General features: G+C 35.1%; 1 protein-coding gene across 3 annotated transcripts in view; it reads left to right on the top strand.

Moving 5' to 3' along the window:
- Window positions 1-26,970, top strand: part of ipo13b (importin 13b) — a 114,041-nt gene that overhangs the window by 49,953 nt on the left and 37,118 nt on the right. For 2 of the 3 annotated variants that reach the window (XR_012396123.1, XM_002665780.8), the window contains exons 5-11: window positions 2,150-2,291; window positions 8,011-8,177; window positions 11,229-11,349; window positions 12,455-12,602; window positions 13,529-13,710; window positions 18,764-18,790; window positions 19,104-19,238. Coding sequence is in view for 2 of the 3 variants with exons in the window: in XM_002665780.8 (XP_002665826.2) it covers window positions 2,150-2,291; window positions 8,011-8,177; window positions 11,229-11,349; window positions 12,455-12,602; window positions 13,529-13,710; window positions 18,764-18,790; window positions 19,104-19,238 (922 nt within the window). In the remaining variant the exon portion in view is untranslated. Of the gene's footprint in view, window positions 1-2,149; window positions 2,292-8,010; window positions 8,178-11,228; window positions 11,350-12,454; window positions 12,603-13,528; window positions 13,711-18,763; window positions 18,791-19,103; window positions 19,239-20,312; window positions 21,009-26,970 lie in introns of those variants that run through there. The other variant, XM_073933727.1, reaches the window with a different exon arrangement.

Below are 26,970 nucleotides of genomic sequence, written 5' to 3'. Positions count from 1 at the left end.
ATGAGTGTGTCTGTGTAAAAGAGTGTGTATGGGTGTTTCCCAGTACTGGGTTGCGACTGGAATGGGCATTTGCTGCGTAAAAGCATATGCTGGAATAGTTGGCGGTTCATTCCGCTGTGGTGACCTCTGAAATAGAGACTAAGCCGAAGGAAAATGAATGAATGTCAATGGCTACTGTCTTTCAACATACTTCAGATTTTCTTCATTTCTGTCAACAAAAAGAAACTCTAATAGGTTTGGATCCACATGATAATTAATGAGAAAATTTGATTTGTATTTTTTTTGGGGGGCATTAAAATAAATTTTTGCAAAGATTGATATATAAATTACATTTTGATTTGACAAGTCAGTGTTTTACACAGTTAGTGTGGTCATGATTTCAAGGTTTTAAACCTCTGGGGTCTGAGGGTGTTTTGGGGCTCTGGAGAAATGATGACATGCACTGACATTTGTATTGTTTTCGACTTGAATTGGTTAATGCAAAAGTAGACATATCAAGCTTTCTTTAGAAACATCTCGCATGTTTCTTTGTCGAGTATTTGCTGAGTTTCAGTTCATTTTAATGACGTGTTTTTCCTGACACCGTCTACTGTTGCGCGCTCCTCATGCAGGCTGTTTGTAATGTCAAAACCTTATGGGCGTGGTCGCATTAACTCTAATGAGCTCAGACTGAGAAACTAGACATAGCGTTGGTTTCATACTGATTACTTTAACAAACAATATTTGTTTTCAACATGCATAGCTGCGTTTAAAAGTAGACACTTCAAGCTTTATAAACATATGTGTCTCATCTTTGGAGTTTCAGCGTATTTTGCTGATGCGTTTCTAAAAACAGTTCACGGAGAGAGAAAAGACAGAAGTTCTACACTGTTTATTATCCTTGTTTTGCAAAAGCACACACACATTTGTTTTTGTTGTGAGTGTACACATTTAAAACTAGACACCTAACAGATTCGATTGATGCGTTGATCTTATCTGTACGATCAAAACTGAAAGTGCAATTTAGATTTATTTCAGCTCAATGAGGTAAAAACTTGTCAGAACGTGTATACGCAGTCTTCAACCCCAGGGGGTTAAGGTAAAGCCTTGTTTATACTTCTGCGTCAAGTGACCGCTGTAACCAATGGCTCATGCAACGCGCGTAGCTGTGCATTTATACTTCTGCGCGCTGTATCTGTTGGTCTGCATTAACACTTCCGAAACGCTAGTTGGCAGTAAGGTGTAAATGTTCCTCTGTGGCGAGTTTCTTCGTCTGTGTTTTGTTCTTTCTGAACGCTTCCGGGATGTACAAGTGGCTCAAACTCGCTCATTTTGAGGCAGGAACCGGCGGACGTGCAACAACTTTAACTATGAGGTAAACACAAAACAAAACAAAACTTTCCATCCGGAGCTCCTTCACGGGACTCCACACTTGTAAACAATCGCTCCATCAGTCTCTCGGTCCCGCCCAGACTCGTCAGCGATACCAAGCCGACCAATTAAAGAGCTTGCGCTACGCTTCGTTGCGATGTGTAGTTACATTTTTGGAGAGGTCAGCGTCGGCCACAGCGTAGGGCTGTGCGTCAATGTGTAGTCTGCGCCGTAGCATACGTGTGCGCTTGCCGCAGAAGTATAAATCAGCCTTTAAACTAGCAAAAAAACATGTGCGGCGTGCCTGATGTCTCATTGAGCAGAGTGTATGATAGAGCCGTGTGTGTGTTTGTGTGAGCATCTGGTAATTATGGTGAGATCTTCGTTTTGATAGCCGCTGGTCTCTGTGGATGTTCTTGAGCCGAATGAGCAGATGATTCTATCTGAGGCGCGTCCCACTCGAAGACTCAAACTTGATTTCGGTCAGGCGTGTTACACCTACAGGCAGTTTTGCTGAAATTTCAGCTTTTTGCGTCAGAGCTCTGGCACACTGACAGACAGAGATGCAGCACGTTTGACGTTAGCAACACAATAGATCCCATTTTCTCCTTTCATTTAAACATGGGGCAGCTTATGGGTCGCTTAAATTTATATTCGGGCTACCAAAACTGAAGAGTACCAGTGATTTAAAAATTTAGCGAGCCCTGCTAGTGGTGCATTAAAAAAAAAAATGTAGGTTTGTATGGTGAGTTGAGTGTTGTGCTGAAGGTGTGTTCTTCTCCTCTTCCTCTTCTCTCAGAGCTCTGCTGGAGCAGGTGGAGCACTGGCAGAGTTTCCTGGCACTGGTGAATATGATCATGTTCTGCACTGGCATCCCGGGACACTACCCTGTCAACGAGACCACCAGCTCTCTCACACTCACCTTCTGGTACACACTGCAGGTAAGAGAGACCTACTATCACAGAAATCTGAGAGAAACCACTTCTGGAACGAGTACAAGTGATGTAGGGCTGCACTATATATTGAAAATGAGATAATAGTCAACGCATGATCTATATCAGGGGTGGCCAACCCTGTTCCCGGAGAGCCACCTTCCTGCAGATTTCAGTTGCAGCCCATATCAAACACACCTGAACCAACTAATTAGGACCTGAACACCTCGTGATAATTACAGGCAGGTGTGTTTGATATGGGTTGCTACTGAAATCTGCAGGAAGGTGGCTCTCCAGGAACAGGGTTGGCCACCCCTGATCTAGATCAGTGGTTCCCAACCTGGGGTCCGCGCCCCCCTAAGTGGGGCGCCAGAGTTCACGGGGGGGGCGCGGGAGAAGATAAGTATTGAGGTAGAAAAAGGCATAAAAATGCTCCACTATTATAAAGCGCTTTGCAATTAATCGAAAATCCGATTTAGATTTCGGTTTCAAACGATTATAAAAAAGCATTAATCGAGATAATTGATTATTGCATCATATTTCGCCACAGTTGTACACGTGTTGCTCTTAAAAGCGCGAAAGAGCTTATGTGTGTGTGCAGCATGATCACGCAGTCAGAAGCATGCGGCCGCTCAGCATTCGCTCTCATTTACACACTAAGACGAGCAGAGGAGCGCAGACATCTAAAGTCATCTTAACGTGAGCGCTTTAATAGTCAAATAGGTGTCAAAACGCGGTGTTTAGTGATTATTTACATTAACCCTCATTTGTGTAATAAACAAACGAGTTGAGGATCAAAAGACGTGTGAGAAACCATTAAAGAGACAGCGAGAAATATTCCTGCTGCCGCCTGTTTTTATTATTATTAAACCAACATAACAAGAAAACCCTCGCTGCTCTTGACTGAAGGACTGCTGTAGCTAAAGTGTTTTTCTTACAGTGAAGATGCTTAAAGCACAGTTTGTTTCATTTTTTATTCTATTGTATTTATTTCTCTTTCCTTTGCAGGGAAAGTGTATATACTGTATATACAGTTGAAGTCAGAATTATTAGCCCTCTTGAATATTAGCAAACCTTTTCCTGCCCAATTTCTGTTTCAGGGAAAGAATATTTTATTAACTTATTTCTGAACATAATAGTTTTGATATCTCATTTCTAATTACTGATTTATTTTTGTCTTTGCTATAATGACAGCACATAATATTTTACTAGATATTTTTCAAAATACAAGCATTCAGATTAAAGTGCAGTTCAAAGGCTTAATTAGGGTAATAAGGCAAGTCATTATAACGGTAGTTTATCCTGCAGACAATCAAAATTATATATTGCTTAAGGGGGCTAATAATATTGACCTTAAATTGGTTTCAAAATATTTAAACCTGTCTTTATTCTAGCTAAAATAAAACAAATAGAAGAAAAAATACTATAGGAAATACTGTTAAAATTCCTTGCTCTGTTAAACATAATTTGGGAAATATTTATAAAAAAAAATCTCAGGAGCGCTAATAATTTTGACTTTGCAATGGTTTTGAATAATCGTGATTACAATTAGGACCAAAATAATCGTTATTATGATTTTCCCAAAATCGAGCAGCCCTACTATTATAAATGTATTTTTAAGTACCAAAAAAAAAATAATAATCTAAACGCATGCTTAAAATTCCAACATAATAGTGAAAATAATTAAAATAAATAACTTTAAATAATTATTCAAATTTTGCTCACTCGCGCAATCTGCTTGTCAACGTGTTGTAAAGGCAAAATCAAAACAAAAATGGCAGACAAACGTAAATGCAGTGATTCTTCAGAGGCGAAGAAAAAGATTAGACAGTATGACAAAGCCTACCTAAATTTTGGTTTTATTGAAGGCCAAGACAAGATAAAACTGATTATTTAATATTTTCTATACATATTACTATATATTAATATTACACAAACACACACACACACACACACACATATATATATATATATATATATATATATATACAGTACATATGTGTGTGCGTGCGTGTGCATTTATATGTTGGGGGGGCTCCAATGTTTGTATACGTTCATGGGGGGGGCCCCAAAGAAAAAGGTTGGGAACCACTGATCTAGATCACTGAGAGCTGCAATATATGGAACATTTTCACAAGACTCTCATGACCCATTTAAATCCTTGAAAGTGTTTTATATTTAGGTTTTTAGAAAAAGAATGAACATATAAATGTATTTATTATGGGTGTAACGGTTCACGAAAATCACGGTTGGGTTCGACACGACACAGTGGTGTCACTGTTCGGTATTTTTGCGTTACAGCAAAAACAAAAACGCAAGAGGATTTCTCTGATTTTAATTTACCGGCTCTATTATTAGTTAACAATAATAACTGTGCTGTGTTTTCATGGGTGGTGTCTGATATTGCACAGATGATATTGACATGTGGAGATTTCTTTAGTTCTTTCGTTTGATATGCAGTGACACGCAGTCAAATATTTCACTTAACAGATCAGCCGCTTTTGACGCTCATAAACAATCATAAAGTCCTCGTGCAACCGCAATGAGGAGGTCTGCTGAAGGCGCGCAGCTGTCGTGCAGTGAGGGGTTTTCGTATTTAATAATCTACGACAGTTTGCGTTCACTGAACAGTAAGAATGATTAATAAATCCATATGAAACAGCCTCTTAAAGTCACGTCTCGCTTTCAGTTTCGGGCTTAGGCGCAATTTGCACTCACACACAAGCGGACCGCGCCAAAGCCCAAGTGAACCGTGCTCAGGCACACCTCTTCCAACCGGGCCAGAGCTGGCCAAGTTCACCATGCCCAATTCAGTGCACTCACACTTCTCAAACGATCCGGGAAAGGGGCCTGGGCAAGGTTTGGGTAGCATACTGTGAGTACGGCCCTAAAGCAATGTGATTGCCTCGAGCAAAGAACTGAATAGAAATACTAACGACCAGAGTCAAGACGAGAGAGGGAAATGAGTATTAAGACAGCCAATAAGAATCTAAACATCTCTTTTAAAGTCTACATTTTTGCACCTTGACATTATTTTTTTTGCGTAAACTTTATTTAAGTATGTATAATTATTACATGAATGAATAATTTAAAGAAAGGAAACCTTTATATTGCAAGAAATATAGTTATTGTAAGGCTCAACAAAATGTCATATTGTGTGCAAGCGTGCGTGTGTGCATGTGTGCGTGTGCGTGTGCGTGTGCGTGTGTGTGTGTGTGTGTGTGTGTGTGTGTGTGTGTGTGCGTGTGTGCGTGTGTGTGTGTGTGTGTGTGTGTGTGTGTGTGTGTGTGTGTGTGTGTGCGTGTGCGTGTGTCCGTGCGTGTGTCCGTGCGTGTGTCCGTGCGTGTGTCCGTGCGTGTGTCCGTGTCCGTGTGTGTGTGTGTGTGTGTGTCCGTGTGTGTGTGTGTGTGTCCAGCATTGATGGAGAGTCTCTGTTAGACATTGAACTGTCCTTCACACAGTATCTGAATCTCCACCTGTGCTGTGTTTACCGCTGTGTGTGTCATGTCTTGAATATTCATAAATGTCCTTCGCTTTTGTCCTTGAACGTTACCAGTCTGTTAGAGACATATTTCATTTTTTATGTTTAAAGGTGAAGTTAGTTTATTTATAGTTAGTTTTATATTTAACGTACATATTTTAATCGTCATAAATACATTGGATGATTGACTTTACATTCTAGGATCGTGATGGCGGCTCAGCATCATGTTGTCTATTGTCCATCAGCGATGGATGATGGCATCGTCTATCCACCCAATCCTATTACATATATTTTGCAACGACAATGAAATGAAAATAGGAGAAACGAAATATTGACAATAACATATAAACCTCTGAATACAAACCTTTCATGAGCGCACAGATTTTTGTCTTATTATTATTATATATGCTTCTAGGTTGATATATATAATTTTAATTCAAAGAATATTTGCTGATAATGTTGATGTTTTCCTATAAAATGTATGTTTTTGTGTTGGTATATATTACTTTTAGATACAATAATAATTTATTGAGTTAATAACACACATGATTTCAACTTTTATTGTATGTAATTTCACTTTTTGAATCCTTTTTAACATGATTTTATTTCATTAATAACTATTATTTATTAGTATTATTATTAGTTCATCAAATGATTTAAAAAAAGTTTTTTTTCATATAAATGTTGGTGTTTTGCTATAAAATGTATGTTAAATATTACTCTTAGCTGTGATAGTCAAAAGTTAATAATTTAATAGCTCACATTATTGTATGTTATATTGTGTGTGATTTCACTTTTTGAATTTTATAATAAAGTTTATTTTCTATTATTATTATTATTATTATTATTATTGTTATTATTATTATATCAAATTATTTCAAATACATTTTAGAGTTTGCTTAAGCTATGCAATACAGTTGAAACTAGAAGTTTACACACACACTCTAAAAAAAAAAGTAACATAAGCATTTTTAAAAAAATGAACATTTACTATTTTAGGTCGGTTAGGATTACCTAAATGATTAACATTTGATACATGACAGAATAATGAGAGATTTTTTTTGAGAATTTTTTATCTATTTCTAAAAAATCTAAAGTTTACAAACATTTCCTTGGTATTGATGTTGTGGGTATCCTTCCACAAGCTTTTCACAATAGTTTAAAGGAATTTTGGCCCATTCCTCCTAACAGAATTGGTCAGTGAGATTTGTCGGCTTTTTCAACTCTCCCCACAAATTTTCTATAGGATTGAGATCAGGGCTTTGTGATGGCCACTCCAAAACATTCACTCTGTTGTCCTTAAAGCCCATTTTAACTAATTTGGCAGTATGCTTATGCTCATAGTCTGTTTGGAAGACCCATTTGTGGCCAAGTTTTAATTTCCTGGCGGATGTCTTGAGATGTTGCTTCAGTATTTCTACATAATGTTCTTTCTTCATGATGCCATCTATGCTGTGAAGTGGACCAGTCCCTCCTGCAGCAAAATAGCCCCACAACATGATGCTGCCGCCCACATACTTCACAGTTAAGATGGTGTTCCTAGGCTTGTAAGCTTTCCCCTTTGTCCTCCAAATGTAACTCTGGTCATTATGGCCAAACTGTTCAATCTTAGTTCCATCAGACCACAGGACACATCTCCAAAAATCAGTCTTTTTCCCATTGTAATTTAGCAAATCTGGCTTTTTTGTTGATTCTGGCTTGTTGATTTTACCATGTTGTCACACAAGGAAGCAGAAAGTTTAAGGTTTTCCTTAAATACTATTTTACAGTTGTGCCTCCAATGAACTCAAATGTTGTCAATTAGCCAATCAGAAACTTCCAAAACCTTGACATCATCATCTGAGCTTTTTCAGAGGCAGAATAATCTTATTGTATGTAAACTTGACTTCCAAGAAAAGTTATAACAATTTCTCAAAAGAAATATCTCTCTCATTATTCTGCTATTAAGCAGAACAGAAACAAATGTGATAATCCTAACTTACCTAAAAGAGAAAAAGTACATCTGACTTTTTTTAAATGGTTATGTATGCCATTTTATACAGTGTATGTAAACTTCTGGTTTCAACTGTACCTGCCATCAGTTTCTTTTCTATTGTAGTTACACTGTTGCAAAACAAAAAGTACTCAAATCCATTCAAATTATTGATTCATTTAAATATCTGCATGATACTGACAGTCTGGCTGCACTGACCTCTGCTTTATCAGTGGTTCAGTGTTGAATTGCTGCTGTTTGTGGGTGTGTTTCAGGATGACATCATGTCGTTTGAGGCAGAGAAGCAGGCCGTGTATCTGCAGGTCTACAGGCCAGTGTATTTCCAGCTCGTGGACGTTCTGCTTCATAAAGCCCAGTTTCCCACTGATGAAGAGTACGCCTCCTGGTCTTCAGACGAGAAGGAGCAGTTCAGGATCTACAGGTGTGTGTGCGTGCCTGCATCCATGCTGTGCATGAGTTTTCCCAATGAACATGATTCAGTGTTAATTCAGAATTAATTTGGTGCATTTTGCACAATATGTACTATAAATGTGCTTCGTCCCTGATTAAATTTAAAATGCAATCAAATAAGAATTTAGTATTAAAAATGTGTGTGGCTAAAGTTTTTTGATGGATTTCCTTTGAAAATGAATAGTGCCGGGCAAAGATTAATCACATTATTTGCATCCAAAAAAGGTTTATTTTAACATAATGTATTTATGTGTGTGTGTATTATATACACTTATTATGTATGTGATTCACACACTTGCATAGAAAATATATATATGTAAATATTTATTTTTATTTATTTATTTAATAAATATATATGTTAATATTTATTTTTAAATTGTTATATGCACTAACCGGCCACTTTATTAGGTACACCTGCTAGGTCGTGCAAATTTCTAATCAGCCAATCACATGGCAGCAATTCAATGCATTTATGCATTTAGGCGTGTAGACATGGCCAAGTGGTCAGGCTGGTCTGAGTATTTCAGAAACTGCTGATGTACTGGGCTTTTCACACACAACCATCTCTAGGGTTTACAGAGAATAGTCCGAAAAAGTGAAAATATCTAGTGAGCGGCAGTTCTGTTGGCACAAATGACTTGTTGATGCCAGAGAATAGAGGAGAATGGTCAGACTAGTTCCAGCTGATAGAAAGGCAACAGAAACTCAAATAAGCACTTATTACAACCGAGGTCTGCAGAAGAGCATCTCTGAATGCACAACACGTTTAACCTTGAGGCGGATTGGCTACAGCAGCAGAAGACCACACCGGGTGCCGCTCCTGTTAGCTTAGAACAGGAAACTGAGGCTACAATTCACACAGGCTCATCAAAATTAGACAATAGAAGATTGGAAAAACGTTGCCTGGTCTGATGAGTCTCGATTTCTGCTGCAACATTCAGAATGGGAGGGTCAGAATTTGGCATCAACAACGTAAATGCATGGATCCATCCTGCCTTGTATCAATGATTTAGGCTGGTAGTAGTGGTGTAATGCTGTGGGGGATATTTTCTTGGTACACTTTGGGTCTATTAGTACCAATTGAGCATTGTGTCAACGCAACAACCTACCTGAGTATTGTTGCTGACCATGTCCATCCCTTATGGCCACAGTGTACTCATCTTCTGATGGCTACTTCCAGCAGGATAACGCACCATGTCATAAAGAGTAAATCATCTCAGACTGGTTTCTTGAACATGACAATGAGTTCACTGTACTCAAATGGCCTCCACAGTCACCAGACTCAATCCAATAGAGCAGCTATGGGATGTGGTGGAACAGGAGATTAGCATCATGGATGTGCAGCTGACAAATCTGCAGCAACTGCTTGATGCTATCATGTCAACATGGAGCAAAATCTCTGAGGAGGATTTCAAATATCTTGTTGAATATATGCCACGAAGGATTAAGACAGTTCTGAAGGCAAACGGGGGGTCCAACCCGTTACTAGTAAGGTGTACCTAATAAAGTGGCCAGTGAGTGTAAAGAAATTAGCATTTTCTCAAATATATGCATGCATGTGTGTATTCATATATACATAAGAAAAATATACTCAGTACACAAACATATATCATGTCAAAACAAACTTAATTTTGTATGTGATTAATTTTTGCCCAGCACCAGAAATGAATTCAACTAAAAGACTTGGGGTGCTTTCACACCTACACTTTTGTTTCAGAACCTGTCTCATTTGCCCAGTTAGCGCGGTTCGTTTGGCATATGTGAAACCAGCAATCGCTCTTGGATCCGTGCCAAATCAATCGCTCCGAGATCGCTTGAATGAGGTGTCTCGGCTCGATTGAAACAAACTCTGGAGCGGATCGACTGCAGTGAGAAAGCAAACGATCCGAGCGCGGTTATATCACAGAGTTTTATGGATATGTAATAGGCATACGGCTGTATGAAGAGAGAATTATGAGTAGGGCGGGAAGTTTCACAAGTCTCCAGATGCCCGCAAACGAGTGATGATCTTGCTTGATTAGAAACTTTACAGTGTGAAAGCGAACCGCTCCAAGAGCAAAGAGCAACAATGTAACAATTGTAATCTCTGTTTCCGAACAACTGAATCAATTCACAGGTGTGAAAGTAGAGGTGTGAACCTATACTGGTCTATACGATTATCATGCCTTCGATTCGGTTCAATTCGATATTTCGGTGCATCACGGTGCATTGACGATGCTTTCCATATCCAGTGTTATATTTTAGAGGAGAGGCTATAACAAGCTGTCTGTAAACACACAGACACACAGCAACACACTGTCTCTCATTCAAACACAAACATAAACAGCACCAAACAAACAAACAAACACACACACACACACGCACACACACACTTAAGCCCTCGCAACAGGGAGAGCTCGCGAAGAGCGGAGCAGAAAAAAAAAGAAAAGAAGCACTTTTCCGACGGTCCCTTGCTGAGAGCTCCTCTCAGCGTTAGCTATCCCGGCTAAACACATATTGCGAGGGCTTAAACGGAGCAGTGCTCGTAATGTCGAGCGAAAAAAAGAAAGACAGCTGTGAAACACAACCAGCTTTGTCTTTTTGTTGGAAACACACTTTAGATCTTTTTAGGGTAAGAGGTTTTTGAGATATTGCCGTCTGTAACTGAATGTGTGTCAAGAATATCGAAAACAAAACCAACTGAACCGCGCTCATTTCTGGCGCCCCCCTGGATATACAGCGCCCTTAGCATTTGCCTATGGTGCCTATGCCACGGGCCGGCCCTGAGTTGGCTGAGTGTTGTAAATACTCGCGCTCACCTCCCTCGCGACAGAGAGCATAGGAGATAAATGACGTCAGTACATAATAACCGGTTATGATTATTACTGAACCGATACCGAATTGTCCGCGTCTGCATCGCGGTGCACCGAAGAAACAATTAATTTTGACACCCCTATGTGAAAGCACCCTAAGTTTGTGCTGTTCTTTTTAGCAGTGAAGATTTGATCAAATAACCCCCTTCTGTGCTGTTTGACTCTTTTAGGGTGGATATCTCTGACACACTGATGTACGTCTATGAGATGCTGGGAGCTGAATTACTCAGTAACCTGTACGACAAACTGGGGCGACTCCTCACTAACACAGAGCAAACAACAACATGGCAGGTCAGAAAATATAATACAGTTACTCATCAGTATTGCTATCTCACTCTGAGTTGAGGCTGCTAAACATGTCAACAAATAAATAAATAAATAAAAAATACCACAAAATTGCATCGCACAAAAGATATTGAATAAATGAAATATAGTAAATAAGCTTCTTGTTTTAGTGTGAAGCGTGGCACTGTTTCGTTTAACACATGAGCAGCTCAAATTTCTGCTAAATGGCTCTAATTTATTAATTGCGTAGGATTGTGCTTATTTGGATGTATCACTAGGATTTATTTTAATCATATATTAATGTTAAAAATATATCTGATTTATGTATGAATTTTTTGGTGTTTAATTGTATATTTATTCATGTTTTTTTGCTGTGAAAAAGTCATTGTTGCATTGCTGCTGACATGGCATTAAATAAAAATGTTTGATTTAATGTATTTATTTTGTGTAAAATAAGAGTATTTTGGAAAACGTTCTTATTATAAACAATTCTTATTTTATTTTACAACCTTTAATTACAAAAGTAAAGTAAAAATACACTATTTTTGTTGTATTTGTCATTTATAGTTTTTATATTTAATTCAGTTTAAGTTGTTTTACAAAAATGGACCCTCTATGAGAAAAAAAAGTGTGTGAGTGAGTGAGTGAGTGTGCGTGCGTGCGTGAGTGTGTTCCTTTAATTACACTGTTTAATCTGGTGCAATAGAATACACTAAATTAATAAATATTTTAAGATGAAATAAATTAAATATATTAAATTAAGATATCACATTTTATCTAAAACAATTGTAAGAAAACCATTCAAGCAATTCTTATTTTTCCTTTACAGCATTTAATTACGAAATAAAGTAAAATTACACAATTCATTTTGTGTGTGCGCGTGTGTGTGTTTGTCATTTTTTAGGTTTTTTTAAGTCTGTATATATATATTTTATTAAATTCAGTTTCAGATGTTTTACAACATCAAACAAAAACATCAGAAATATTTCCATGGCAACATTTTTAAAACTTGTTATTGAACATTTTAGATTGTAAACTAAACTTGACGTTTTTTTTTTACTGTAATAACCCTGTTGTGTTTTTAAACCAAATCCTCTGTATTTTTCTCCAGCACACAGAAGCGCTGTTGTACGGCTTTCAGTCCATCGCCGAAACTATAGATGTGAATTATTCAGACGTGATCCCAGGACTCATCGGCCTCATACCAAGAATCAACATCAACAACGTCCAGCTGGCTGACACCGTCATGTTCACAATAGGTGTGTGTGATTTTTTTTTAAACGCTGCATTAAGGCTATGCAAGAAATCGAATCGAATAAACAGTTGAAATTATTAGCCTCCCTGAATTATTAGCCCTCGTTTATTTTTTTTCTCTAATTTCTGTTTAACGAAGAGCAAATTTTTTTCAACACATTTCTAAACACAATAGTTTTAATAACTCATTTCTAATAACTGATTTATTTTATTTTTGCCATGATGACAGTAAATAATATTTGACTAGACATTTCTCAAGACACTTCTATACAGCTTAAACTGACTAACTAAGTTAATTAGGTTAATTAGACAGGTTAGGGTAATTAGTTATTGTATAATGATGGTTTGTTCTGTAGACTATCAAAAAATATAGCTTAAAGGGGCTAATAATATTGACCTTAAAATTATGTTAAAAAATTAAAAACTGCTTTTATTCCAGCCGAAATAATACAAATAACACTATCTCCAGAAGAAAAAATATTGTCAGACATATTGTGAAAATTTCCCTGCTCTGTTAAACATCATTTAGTAAACATAAAAAAAGAAAAAAAACTCGAAGGGGGGCTAATAATTCTGACTTCAACTGTACATATCACATTGGTTTGCAATAAGCATCCATTTCTTTGCCATTTTCCAAAGGTACATACAAGATTTTTGTGCATTTTGACTGCAAAACACAAGATCCAAAGCAAATATAGTTTTCGTTCTGAGTATATCGTTAATTAGCATTCTATTGCATATCGTTTTTTTCAGCATGGCACATTAGAAAACACTTGCTTTGCTTTAGGAAAATGTCATTAATCGTGCACTGTGGTTTAGCCTGTTTTCACAAGTGTTCATTCCTTACCATCACACACATTGATTTGTCTATGCAGATTTTCAGTGGGGATATTTTGAAGATATTTAAGCTGTTTTTGTTCTGTCTCTGCAGGAGCGCTGGCGGAGTGGCTGGCCGATCATCCGGTGATGTTGAGCAGTGTCCTGCCACTGGTTTTACAGGCGCTGGGGAATCCAGATCTGTCTGTTTCCAGCGTCTCCACGCTCAAGAAGATCTGCAGAGAGTGCAAATACGATCTGCCGCCGTACGCCACCAATATAGTCGCCGTGTCACAGGTATTACCCGCTTTAACACCAGAAATATCCAGGCAGTCATTTTGACCATTTTCATACATTTAGCAATAAAAATAAAACTAAAAAATGCTGAATTTTTGACAACATGTACCGTGTACACTGTAGCAGTTTTCTGTATTTTGTGATTCATGTTTTTATTGTTTATTTATGGTGCTGAATTGCATTATGGGATCTTAATCTTTCTTCCAACAACTTTTAACCTTGAATAGTTAAAAAAAAGTGACTTTTTATTGACATTTTTAATAGTTTAAAGTGATATATTGTCTGGGTTGGTGTTGTATATTACACTACAAAAACTTTAATAAACTGTCAGCACATTTTCTGTTAAATTACAGACTTATTTCTTTATTTATTATTTCTTAAACGTTGTAATGATTATATTATTTTAAACTACTAAAATGCAGTGGTGGAAAGAGTAATGAAAAAGCATACTCAAGTAAAAGTACCATTACTTGCCTAAAAATGTAGTGCGAGTAAAAGTTCCTGTTGTAAAAATTACTTAAAGTAGGAGTAAAAAGTAGACCTTTCAAAAGTACTCAAGAGTAGTGAGTGTTACACTGTTAAAAGCTGATGTGTTTACATGCAGTTTGTGGTTGTGTGTAAACGTAACATTCTGTAGTGCATTTAGTTATTGTCCAGCAGGCACACAACGTCATAAGATGTTAATATTAGGTTAGATTTAGGTTGTGACGTCAGGTGACCAAAATTCAATGTCTAGTCAGCGTCTAAGGATAACGTTATTTTGATGGCCAATAATGATGTTAAATGACATTGATATTTGGTTAATTTAATTTTATTTTTTTTCCCTTTATTTTTTATGCCAAGAACAAGTTACATTATTTATACAGAAAATTGACATTTTTATACATATAAAACCCACTTTAACGACCCCTAAATACACTGCCTAAAGAACGATAAAAATAAATAAATAAAAATTAAAACAAAAGTAATTATAAAAAAAATAATAATGAATTTTTAAAAAATGTAAAAAAGGGCTGCCAAATCTTTTAAAAATAAAAAATAAAAATAAAAAAATAAAAAATAAATAAATAAATACATACATACATAAATAAAACAATTATAAATACATATAGAAATAGAGTGACAACAGTAATGGGTGATTCAATGAGGGATAAGGCTGTGCTATCTTACAATGGTAAGTTAACATGGAAGAAGCTTGAGATTCTGGACAGAGAAAGAAAGGACAAAGGGATTACAGAAAAAAGATTCCAGTTACATACAAGACAGTCACATTATTCCCCAGGAAGTACACTTATAGCAGAGAAATATGTTAATAATGGTTGCCATACATATGAGAATTTGCTAGAACCTCTAATTGAATATTTAATTTTTACCAAGTGTAAATATAACATCAGATCTTGAGGCCTGATATTTGGTTAATTTTAGGTTGTAAGAAAGTGACCAAAATCCAATGTCGAGCCAACATCTTTAAACCAATATCATATTGACGTCAAATACTGATATTTATTTATCAGTTATGGCAACCAAAATCAAAGGTCTGATAGAACATCATTATTAAACGTTGATATTTGGTTGGTTTTAGGTTGGACATTGATGTTTGCCTAACGTTGATTTCTGATGTCAACACTGTTTTCATTTCAAAACAAAATGCAACGCCCCCATGACATTGGGGGACAACGTCAATCTGATGTCATGTTGACCTCTTGTGCCTGCTGGGTGTTTAAGGCCATTTCGGTCATCACACAGTAAACATCCATCATCTTCTCAACAGTCACATGCATCTAAACAGTCTCTGGGTCAATGCGTGTAAAGACTTTGGACATCTTCGTAGACGCGTTTAATGCTACCAAACAGTTTGCTGCAATTATAAATCACCCATGTCTTGTGGTAGTTCATTATGATGTGATTTACCTTCTATGTGAGATTTGATTGAACAGCAATCACAGGACTGATTTTCTAATCCCCATAGACAAGAAAAAATAAAGTAGTGACTGCAGGTTGAAGCAAAGTAGTGGAGTAAACGTATCGATACAGCACTAAAAATGCACTCAAGGGAAAGTAAAAGTACACATTTATAAAACTACTAAGTGAATTACAATTCCCGAGAAAAACCACTCAATTACAGTAATTGAAGTATTTGTAATTAGTTACTTTACACCACTGCTAAAATGTCAATCAAAGTCACTTTGTGGGCGAGGCAGTGGCGCAGTAGGTAGTGCTGTCGCCTCACAGCAAGAAGGTCGCTGGTTCGGAGTTTGCATGTTCTCCCTGCCTTCGCGTGGGTTTCCTCCGCGTGTCTGGTTTCCCCCACAGTCCAAAGACATGCGGTACAGGGGAATTGGGTAGGCTAAATTGTCCATGGTGTATGAGTGTGTGTGTGAATGTGTGTGTGGATGTTTCCCAGAGATGAGTTGCTGCTGGAAGGGCATCCGCTGCGTAAAAACTTGCTGGATAAGTTGGCGATTCATTCCGCTGTGGCGACCTCGGATTAATAAAGGGACTAAGCGGACAAGAAAATGAATGAATGAATGAAAGTCACTTTGTTAAACTGTAGAGTTGAATTTTTTATCATCAAAAGTGGACAGAGCAGAGATCAACATCCCGTAATCCAATACACAATCGTAAATAAACAAAAAAAGGTAACACTTTACAATAAGGTTCATTAGTTAATGCATTTACTAACATGAACTAATCATGAACAACACTTGTACAGCATTTATTTATCATTATTAAACAGTTACTAATGCATTATTAACATCCAAGTCCATGCTTGTTAACATTAGTTAATGCACCATGAGTTAACATGAACTAACAATGAACTACTGTATTTTCATTAACTAACGTTAACTAACATGAACAAATACATTAGTAGATGTATTGTTCATTGTTTGTTCATCTTAGTAAATGAATTAATTAACATTAATTAATGAACCTTATTGTAAAGTGTGACCAAAAAAAATCACAAAATGCGGATACTGTTAATTAACGTATTTTTACAGTGTATTTCATTCAAACATTGTTGGTTTAATTCAAATATCAAAACACAAAGAAAATGTGTTGTATTTTCCCCGTGCATTTGTTGCATTTGTTGCCTAGCAATTAATTAACAACAAAAACAGTACTTTCTTTTAGCAAGAACTACTTTTTATTCAGACATGTTTTGTCACGTTTAAAACAACATTTTCACTGTGGTGTAAAAGCTTTGCTCTCTTGTTTAGATAATGCGAAGAACACACTTGGAGTTCACAAAATTGTTGGTTCAGTTTGTATCACCGTTCTGTGGTTTAATTTGGTTTACATTGTTGAACAATTCTTATTGTAATACTTAAATGTCATTTAGAAATGCTATACACTTAGCCTTATAACTAGGGCCAGACAGAATCTGCAGACATTTTTTGCTATTTATTAAATTGTTTTTTTAAATCTGCAGATTTATGCAGGATGATTTTGGGAATATTGTAACTAAAACCTTAATACATGAAATAAAAAGTAATACTTTTTCCACTCAGTGGAAACGGGCCATAAGGTACAAATTTTGTACCTTTTGAAAAAGTACCATCCCAGTGACAGCTCACATACCTTTATTTCTGAGAGTGTATGACAACAGCTCTCATAGCTTTTTTACTCAAAACCTCAGTAGTGAATCAGATTTAAATACGACACACCAAAAATTCTACTCAGTCTTGTATTACCACTGTAGTCGTTTTAATATTTGTCATACTGTTTGTTCCATTGTTACAAACTCGCACTGTTTTCACCTCTGAATGACTGTGGTGTTCTCTCTCTCTCTCTTTCTCTCTCTCTCTCTCTCTCTCTCTCTCTCATTTTTCACATTTTAGGTGCTTTATTGGCATGACAAATAGCTGTACATTCGTATTGCCAAAGCAGTGCAGCGTCGCTGCGTACAGACAAGACAGTGCAAAAAGGGCTGTAGTGCAAACAAATATGAACATAAAATATAATATAGAAATAAAGAAAAGAAATGTAAGAAAATAAAAATAGATTAAGAAAAATAACAATATATCAGTAAAACTAAAAATATTAATAAAAATAAAAATAGATCAATGGTAATTTGTGAAACAGGATAAAAGTGGTGACAATAATATAAACAGTAAGTCCACGAGTAAAGAGTTCCTATGTTGTGTGTTGGAGACAGTGGAGCGGATCATTGTGGGTTCCTCAGACGGTGGCAGGAGTGCACAAACTGAGCTGCTAACACACAGCAGCACACACACTCCCCCAGTAGGATGGGCAGTTTCTCATTGTTTGACAGGGACTCAAAGTTTTTGTGTGTGTGTGTGTGTGTGAGTTTCGGGTAGAACTTCTCCCGGATCTCTGAGTATTTTGTGCACTACGTAAGGAAGTGCAGTTCTGTTTCAATCGGCTGCTGAGGGCAGTGTGGGCACAGCCGCTCCTCCACCGGCAGCCATGTTTGTCTGTGCCGGCCCGTCTCTCTCTCCCTCTCTCTCTCTCTCTCTCTCTCTCTCTCTCTCTCTCTCTCTCTCTCTCTCTCTCTCTCTCTCTCTCTCTCTCTCTCTCTCTCTCTCTCTTCTCTCTCTCTCTCTCTCTCTCTCTCTCTCTCTCTCTCTCTCTCTCAAGTTCAAGTTGCTTTATTGGCATGACATTAAGTACAGTATTGCCAAAGCACTTCAAATATGAAATATAATAAAACCATTGAAAAATGAATAGTAATACAGATAAGATATAATGACACACACACAAAAAAACAATACATTTGATAAATATAATAATTTGAAAAAATGTAAATTATTTAAATAAGATACACAAATTTACATTAACCATTTCTTATGGTGTGTAGGGTGTATACATATTTTGCAGCTAGTCTAGATGTCAATTCGTCCTCTCCGAGTATATGGTAAAGTTTTTCTGAGTCATTTAAATTAAAAAATGAATTGATCAATGTTTCAAATTGGGGGAAAAAATATTTCTCTAGTCGTGGTGTATTTGGGGCAAAACAGAAGGAAGTGTGTTTCATCCTCTATTTTGTTTGTGTCACACTGTTTACCTAATCTCTCTCTCTCGTTTTTTTTAGGAAGTGCTTATTAAACAGATCCACAAGGTGAGTTTATGTTTCCATTGTTGATTTTTCACTCTGATATAGCTAAATTTATAGTTGATAAAGTATTAGCATTTAGCGCTCTGCTTCGGAATTGAAAAATCTATGCTGAAGCATGAACTTCCAATGAGCCTGTTGAAATCTGTTAATGGACACGTGAAATCAAAACTAACCATATTGATTTGGTTAGCTCACATTGCTAGTTTTGTGGTGAACAATTCATCTGTGTTTAAAAAATTGAACTGGAATGGAGGCTTCATGTCAGACCACTGTGTTCACCTGTTCCTGTGTTGGATGTGTATGTGTGTGTCTGCAGACCAGTCAGTGTATGTGGCTGATGCAGGCTCTGGGTTTCCTGCTGTCGGCGTTACCTGTGGAGGAGATCTTGAGGAACCTTCACTCTCTGATCACACCGTACATCCAGCAGCTGGAGAAACTGGCAGAGGAGACGGTGAGGATAATAAAAAATCAGATATTAAAACTATTATGTTTACCCTTATGTATTGTTCAAATGCACTACCCTTTCGTTATGTTGGTGGCTGTTTTTGCCCCATTGACTTCCATTATACACTACCTGACAAAAGTCTTGTCGTCGATCTCAGCTGTAAGAGCAACAAATAATAACTTGACTTCAGAAAATGTCAGAAAGTCGATTTTTCAGATGAATCATCTGTTGAACTGCATCCCAATCATCACAAATACTGCAGAACAGTGGTTCTCAAATATTGCTCTCCAAGTACCACCACTGGTATTGAAATATAGTAGTGTATGCCTAATTAAGCAGCTACAACTCTACAAAGCTCAAAAGCCAGGCAGATTAATTACTATTATTATGAATTTTTATTATTGTCAGCCACTTTAACCAGTATAAATAGTTTGAACATTTACACTGTACTATGCTTACAGGTAAAAAAGAAATGAAACATCAATGTTTAAATCAAAATGTGCTTTTAAAAGTTCATTAAAAATGAAACTGTTCTTAAAAAGTGAAAAGAAAACTGCTGTGCTTAAATGTAAAGTGTTATCATAAAGTAGCCTATTCATCAAAACCTAGAAATGTCCCTTGGACCTCATAAATATAGGCTATATGTCATCGTATTCATATATTCAACTCTTTTTGATAAATTTTTAAATATATGTTGCATGTATATTGGACTAATTTGCATATCTTTAAAATCTAAACATTAACTTGTATTTTAAACATGATTTGGATTTGCATATTTAAATTAGAAGTTAGATCTGCTTACTGCGGGTTAGAGTAGGTTTTGTGTGTCAGAAAAGCAAGTGATTAAACTATACCTGTCAAAATTGGGACATAAAAATACTGGATTCGCCCCAACAACAATTACAAATATGGGGAGGAAATTATTGTTGCTTCAAATAATAGAATACATTAGAACATTGGAAAATTGAAAATAAAATAAAAGGTTTAGCTGATTTATTAAAATCAATTTACTGATCACATCCGTGTTATTGTACGCATCAAAGGGTTAAAAGTGTTCATTTTTTTACTTTAATTATTCAGCGATTCCTCCGCGTACCACTAGAAGGAAGCCTGCATACCACTAGTGGTACACGTACCACAGTTTGAGAACCAGTGCTGTAAAAGACCCACTGGGCTCCGCATGGACCCAAGATTCTCACAGAAATCAGTCAAGTTTGGTGAAGGAAAAATCATGGTTTGGGGTTATATTCAGTATGAGGGAGATCTGCAGTTTATGGCAACATCAACAGGCTGAGGTATCAAGACATTTGTGCTGCCCAATACATTACAAACCACAAGAGAGGGCAAATTCTCCAGCAGAATAGCGCTCCTTCTCATACTTCAGCATCCACATCAAAGCTTCTGAAAGCAAAGAAGGTCAAAGTGCTCCAGGATTGGCCAGCCCAGTCACCTGATGTTATTAAGCATGTCTGCGGTAAGATGAAGGAGGAGGCATTGAAGATGAATCCAGAGAATGTTGATGAACACTCTGGGAGTCCAGCAAGAACGCTTTCTTTGCCATTCCAGATGACTTTATTAATCAGTGATTTGAGTCATTGCAGAGATGTATGGATGCAGTCCTCCAAGCTCATGATGGAGTCAGACACAATATTCATTCTGTTTCCACTGCAGCATTACTTTATATTCTATACTGGACATTATTTCTTTTAAATGACACAACTTTTGTCTAAGCAAAGTCAGACCTTACTGTCCTAATTAAATAAATACACATCAAGGCATGATCGTATTTTATTTTGATGAAATAAGCGTAATCTTGAGGCCTTTGCCTTTCATATAAGCCACTTCTGACACCAAAAGATCAACTACAAGTCAAGTTAATATTAGTCGTTCCTAAAACTTGTATATGCGACATTTGTTGAGTACTGTAATGTAATTTTTTACTGCAAAACCCTGACAGCATACAGTCATGCATTCTTGATTGTTGGTTTTTCCCTGTTTTGAAGAGGTAAAATGTGTCATTTTTTACTGTTGATCATCAGTAACCATTATCCCTTTAGATAGGCCTGTGCAAAAAGTTTTTTGCCATTTATAAGTCAACGGGGCAAAAATAGCCCCCAATATAATGAAAAGGTAGTAAATTTGCCCAGAGTGTATTGAGTTTTTGAAAATTTTCAAAACATTTTTACAAAATATCTGTAAAACTAAGATTTGTCATCAGAGATGATTCCATTCGCTGAATGGAACAGAGAAAGTTTTGGCCCAATTAGGACTATATAAGAGCACACACTCTATGTGTATGTTTTGAGGATTATGAACCATGTTTGTTCATACTTTTGACAATACTATATGGGCATTTTTGTCTTAGAATTAAGCCTCTTAAAAACATCTAAACAAAGTTTACTGGCATATCCCTGTAGCAAAATAATGCTTTACGATACGAGTATCCCTGTGGCAAAAATAATAAATAGCTCTTGCTCAGTAATATCTATCAAAAATCCAGTTACCAGATCAAACGAAATACAGTTTGCTTTTTGTTTAGACTACAATATTATAGTTTTAAGCAATTGGTTCAGCAGATGACAGTAATTCATTTGAGTCTATTACTCTTCGTACATGACAAAAAAACAACTGGATATTCAGAAGTCTTAGGCATTTCCAGTGACATAGTTTGTCATAAATAGATTAGTATTTTAAGGGGGTCTTTTATGCAAAAATCACTTTTATTAGGAGCTTAAACGCAGTTGTGTGACAACAGTCTGTGAATATAACCAGCTTCTAATAGTGAAAATTGATCAATTAAATTTGTTTTATAATCACACTTCATCAAAACGGTCTGCAGAAACACTTTGATTGACATTCTCTGTTTGTACGTGTCATCAGAGGAGGAAAGCCCCGCCCACTAGTGACAATCTCTTTCTCATTAGCATAGGATGTCAGTCTTGTTTTTGAATATGCCTCTATGCTGACACACCAGCTTTTGTAGCTCCTCCCTCTTTTGAAAAGTGCACAATCTCATTTGAATTTAAAGCGACAGTCTCAAAAACGACACAGTGGATCAAAGCCTAAAAGGGGCAGTGTTGAAGGGCTCTATTTTGACGGTCCATGCGCAAAAAGCAGGGCGCAAACGCTTTCAGGGCGTGTCAGGACGCGTTTTTGCTAATTTAAGGACGGGTAAACCTGCTTTGCGCCGTGGCGCATGGTCTGAAAGGGTTAAGTTTATTTTCTTAATGAGTTATAGGTGTGTTATGAGAATAAACCAATTAGAGTCTCATCTCTCATTCCCTTTAAGAGTCAGCTGCGTCACGCCAAGAGCGCATTCGCTATTTACAGGACGCAAAGTAAGTCTAAGTGAAAAAAATCAGCATTTCACTAGCAAACAGTTAACAGAAAACTGTTAAACAGAGCATCTACTGCGTAAGAATGAGAGATAATGGATCTACTTTCACTTTCGCTCTTGGATAGGGAAACCTTTAAGCACAGACATCAATTAGTTTATAAATAAATACTTTTGTTAAGCGCAAATATTTGTTTCAAAACTTTCTAAATTCAGTTTTAATTTTCAGCAAACAAATAAATGAATAATAATAACAAAATGTCTTCAAAAACCTGAGTTATATCCTAAAACACATGCCATGCCCCTTATGGTCTAAAACCTGACAGGTGGGCAAATCTAAGCTTGTTTTTAATAAAACAAATATAATTATGGATATAATAAATAATACTGCTAATAATAATAACATTATACAAAAGCAAATTGTTATGAATGAACTGAAAAAGTCTCCCGAGATGAAGAAGACATAAAAGCAGTGACTTTTCATATTTGTGTAGGCTAGAAAATAATATGTTTTGTAATATTTTAATCCTTTATATTTATATCCTATATCTATTCTTATTATATCCTATATCTATTCTTAATATTAAAATTTTTTCATATGTAAAGATATTTGCCTATTGCTCTCTTGTGTGTATTAAGCAGTGTGTAAGCGAGGCGCAACTCTGCACCGGAGTTTAGACCGGGTTAGTTTTGGTCTAATGAAAAATCTATTATAGTTTCTCAAAATAGCAACGCGCCAGCGGTCCGCCTCAGAACGCCTCCCTTTTTAAACCAGAACACCAATTGGCGCACAAATGAGCGCTAATGCATTTGCTATTTAAACAGCATAGCGCAACGCCTCAAAATAACTCTTGCGCCAAGCTGAAACTACCAAAAGTCTGCCGCACCTTGCGCCACACTGCGCCGGGTGTATGAAATGGCCCGAAGAGTTTATAAAACACTATTTGTGAGCTATTTTGAGCTGAACCTTAAATTACACGCTCTAGGGATGTCAGAGTTTTTATTAGTCTTGTAAAAAGGGACATTATAGGTCACTTTTAAATGCATTATAGTGTCCTGCTTGCAGGGTGGTGGCAGGTAAAGGGATATAAAAATCCAAGCATTGAGTCAAGAGCTTGTGAATTTGAATCAAAGTAGACCTGAAGCGTTTTTTTGGGGGGGTTTTGGCCGGGTTGTGGGTGAGCAGACTCTGAATCTGCGTGATGGAGGATTTCTCAGCAGGAACAGATTGGCATTACTCTGGGTGCTGGAAGAGCAAACCGCAGGAGAAATCCGCTTAATGCTACCGAGAGCACTGCGCCCGCGGATGCATATTAGAAAAGTGACATTTCAAACACAATATGGCCACATGCTTGATCTATATTTGTTGCACAAATAGAAGCGGTGCCAAATAAAAGCTGAAGCAGGATCAATGCGAGAAGAAAATAAATAAATAAATAAAATGCCACATCTGTGGACTGACGGTGAACTGATCTAGAAATAGCATTCAAACAACATTTTGATGCTAAAACTGCTTATAAATAGTGTTGACATGCTTTCTTTCTGAAGTTCAGGCTTATAATAGTTTTCTAAAACAAAAGCAATACCACAAACAAACATGTTTTGCTACTTGAACATAGATTAATACTATTTAACTCAAGTTTATCTTCAAAATATCTTTGATTTGACTGGAGCTGTAATGAAAATACTAGTCATGTTGTTAAAATAGAAACTCAAACTAATAATAAATGCAGATGTGCTAAATGATAATAAAAGAACAAATGTTTTTACTAATATTTTTAATGTTACATTTGCATCTAAAATTTATTAAATCTTTATCATCTTTGTTAGTTAGCTAGAAACAAATTATTTCAAAAGACTAAGGCACACAATTTTACATATTCCTAATATATTTACTTGTTGTCTTTGGTATTAAAAAATGACTTGTGTCATAATCAAAGTACATTAAATACATTCGTATTAAATATTATAGAATACATAAAAAATATTACAGAATAAATAACATAGAATATGTTAATAATGTTGAATAACTGAGTATTATAAAATAAATATTACATTAACAAAGAATATTATTGAAGAATTTAAAGATATTTGATATAGAATAAATATTATAGAATATATAATAATATATAAAGATCTAAAATATTATAGAATAAATAAAAACAATATAGAATATTAAATGAACAGAATATTATCAAAGAATTCAAAGATAGTCATTATAGAATAAGTAATATAGAATATATAAAGAATAATATATAAACATCTAAAATATAGAATAAATGAAAAAATTATAGAACAAATAATATAGAATATTTAAAGAATATTAAATAAACAGAATATTATCAAAGAATTTAAAGATATTCAATATAGAATAAATATTATACAATATAAAATAATATTATATAAACATCTAAAATATTATAGAATAATTAAAAAGTAAAAAAATAAATAATGTAGAGTATACGAATAATATTAAATAAACAAAAAATGTACATATAATGTATTTTCTTCAGTATTAAAAAATGACTCATGTCATAATCAAAGTATATTATACTTATATTAAATATAGGATAAATGAAAAATATATAATATAGAATATATAAAGAGTATTATTAAGAATATTATCGAAGAATTCAAAGATATTTATTATAGAATAAATATTATAAAATATATAATAATATTATATAAACATTCAAATATTATAGAAAAATTTAAAAATTAAATAATAAATAATATAGAATATATAGACTATTAAATACACACAATATTATCGACAATCAACAATATTCTTTATAGAATAACTATTATAGAATATATAAAGAATATTAAATAAACATAGAATATTATAGAATAGTTAAAAATAATATAGAATATACAAATAATATTAAATAAACCTATTAAAATAATATTAAAATCAAACCTATTAAATAATATAGAATATACAATGAATAGAATTATATTATAGGAATAATATGATAATTATTCATGTTATTATAGTATTAATAGTATAGAATCATTTAAAAGTAAATGATAAATAATAATATATAAAGAATATTAAATAAATATATAGAATAGTATGGAATAAATAATATAAAATGTAAAATAGAATATTATAGAATAATTACAAATATTATAGAATAAATAATACAGAATATATAAAGAATATTAAATAAACACTTAGATATTAACACTTAACATTTGAATAGAATAATATTATAGGAATAATATTATAATGATTAAAATTATTATAGTATACATTTAGAATAATTTAAAACTATTTATAGAATAAATAATATACAATATATAAAGAATGTTAAACACAGAATATTACAAAATAATTCCAAAATGTCATAGAATAAATCATACAGAACATATAAAGAAAGTTATATAAACATCCAGAATATTATAGAATAATTCCAAAATATTCTAGAATAAATACCTCTAGAATATTATAAACGAATCAGCAAAATATTATAGAATAAATATTATAGATTATATAAAGAGTGAAGCTTAAGTTTATGAACGCATATTTTTATCTACAGACATTATCCATACCTCAAAATATACATACATTTTTTAAAGTCATTTTTTTGGAATAAAAATGTAAAATTTTACACAAAACACAGATTTCCAGCATCAAGACACCAGAATATCTCTGTGAGCTCATTTTTAACAATGCCTAAACACCCTGTCGACCATCCTAAGGACATGCCAAACATCAATAAAATAGATATTCCAGCATTTTCTTTAATTCAAAATGTTCAAAATGCAAAACAATCAAAACCCCGAGTTCCCTCTTATTTCCCACTCGGCTTCATACAGTATCTGGCCTCTCTCCATGTGCGGCATTTCTATTTTTGACTTTTGCTTTTTCATTCTCTTCCTCCCCGTCTGCTTGTTCCCAGAAAGACATTACATCAGCCTTAGTAAACAGCAGTGCTGCTCGGTGTTCATAGAGCGCCACCTGCTGCTGCTCAAACACACTGCATCGCCACGCTTAGAGAAAACTGATCAGAACACACAAAGCAAACAGGAACAAAGTGTACACTTCACATTTTCTTCATGAAATATTTTTAATAATAAAAAAAATCATGCTGATTTAATATCGACCGAGTCTGCGAGCTTGCGCTAGCGCTTTGTGGTGTAGGGCTTTTTTTCTTTTTTCATTAAAAAAGAAAATCAGTGCTATATTTAGATTTTTTTTGTAAATTTATACTCGTTTAGCTCAGAAATGTAAATCAGTGTCTATAAATGTGTTTATTAGAGCAAAATATACTAGACAAGAATGTATTAAAAATACATAAGAACAGATTTACAGTTGAAAGCAGAAGTTTGCATACACTGTATAAAAAGGCACTTGACCATTTTTTAAAAAAAAAGTCAGATGTTAATGTGTCTAAACTT

This window comes from Danio rerio, chromosome 20, assembly GCF_049306965.1.
Source record: "Danio rerio strain Tuebingen ecotype United States chromosome 20, GRCz12tu, whole genome shotgun sequence".
Taxonomy (NCBI): domain Eukaryota; kingdom Metazoa; phylum Chordata; class Actinopteri; order Cypriniformes; family Danionidae; genus Danio; species Danio rerio.
Note: the sequence above shows the minus strand (reverse complement) of the source record. Positions and strands in the feature narration are given on the sequence as shown.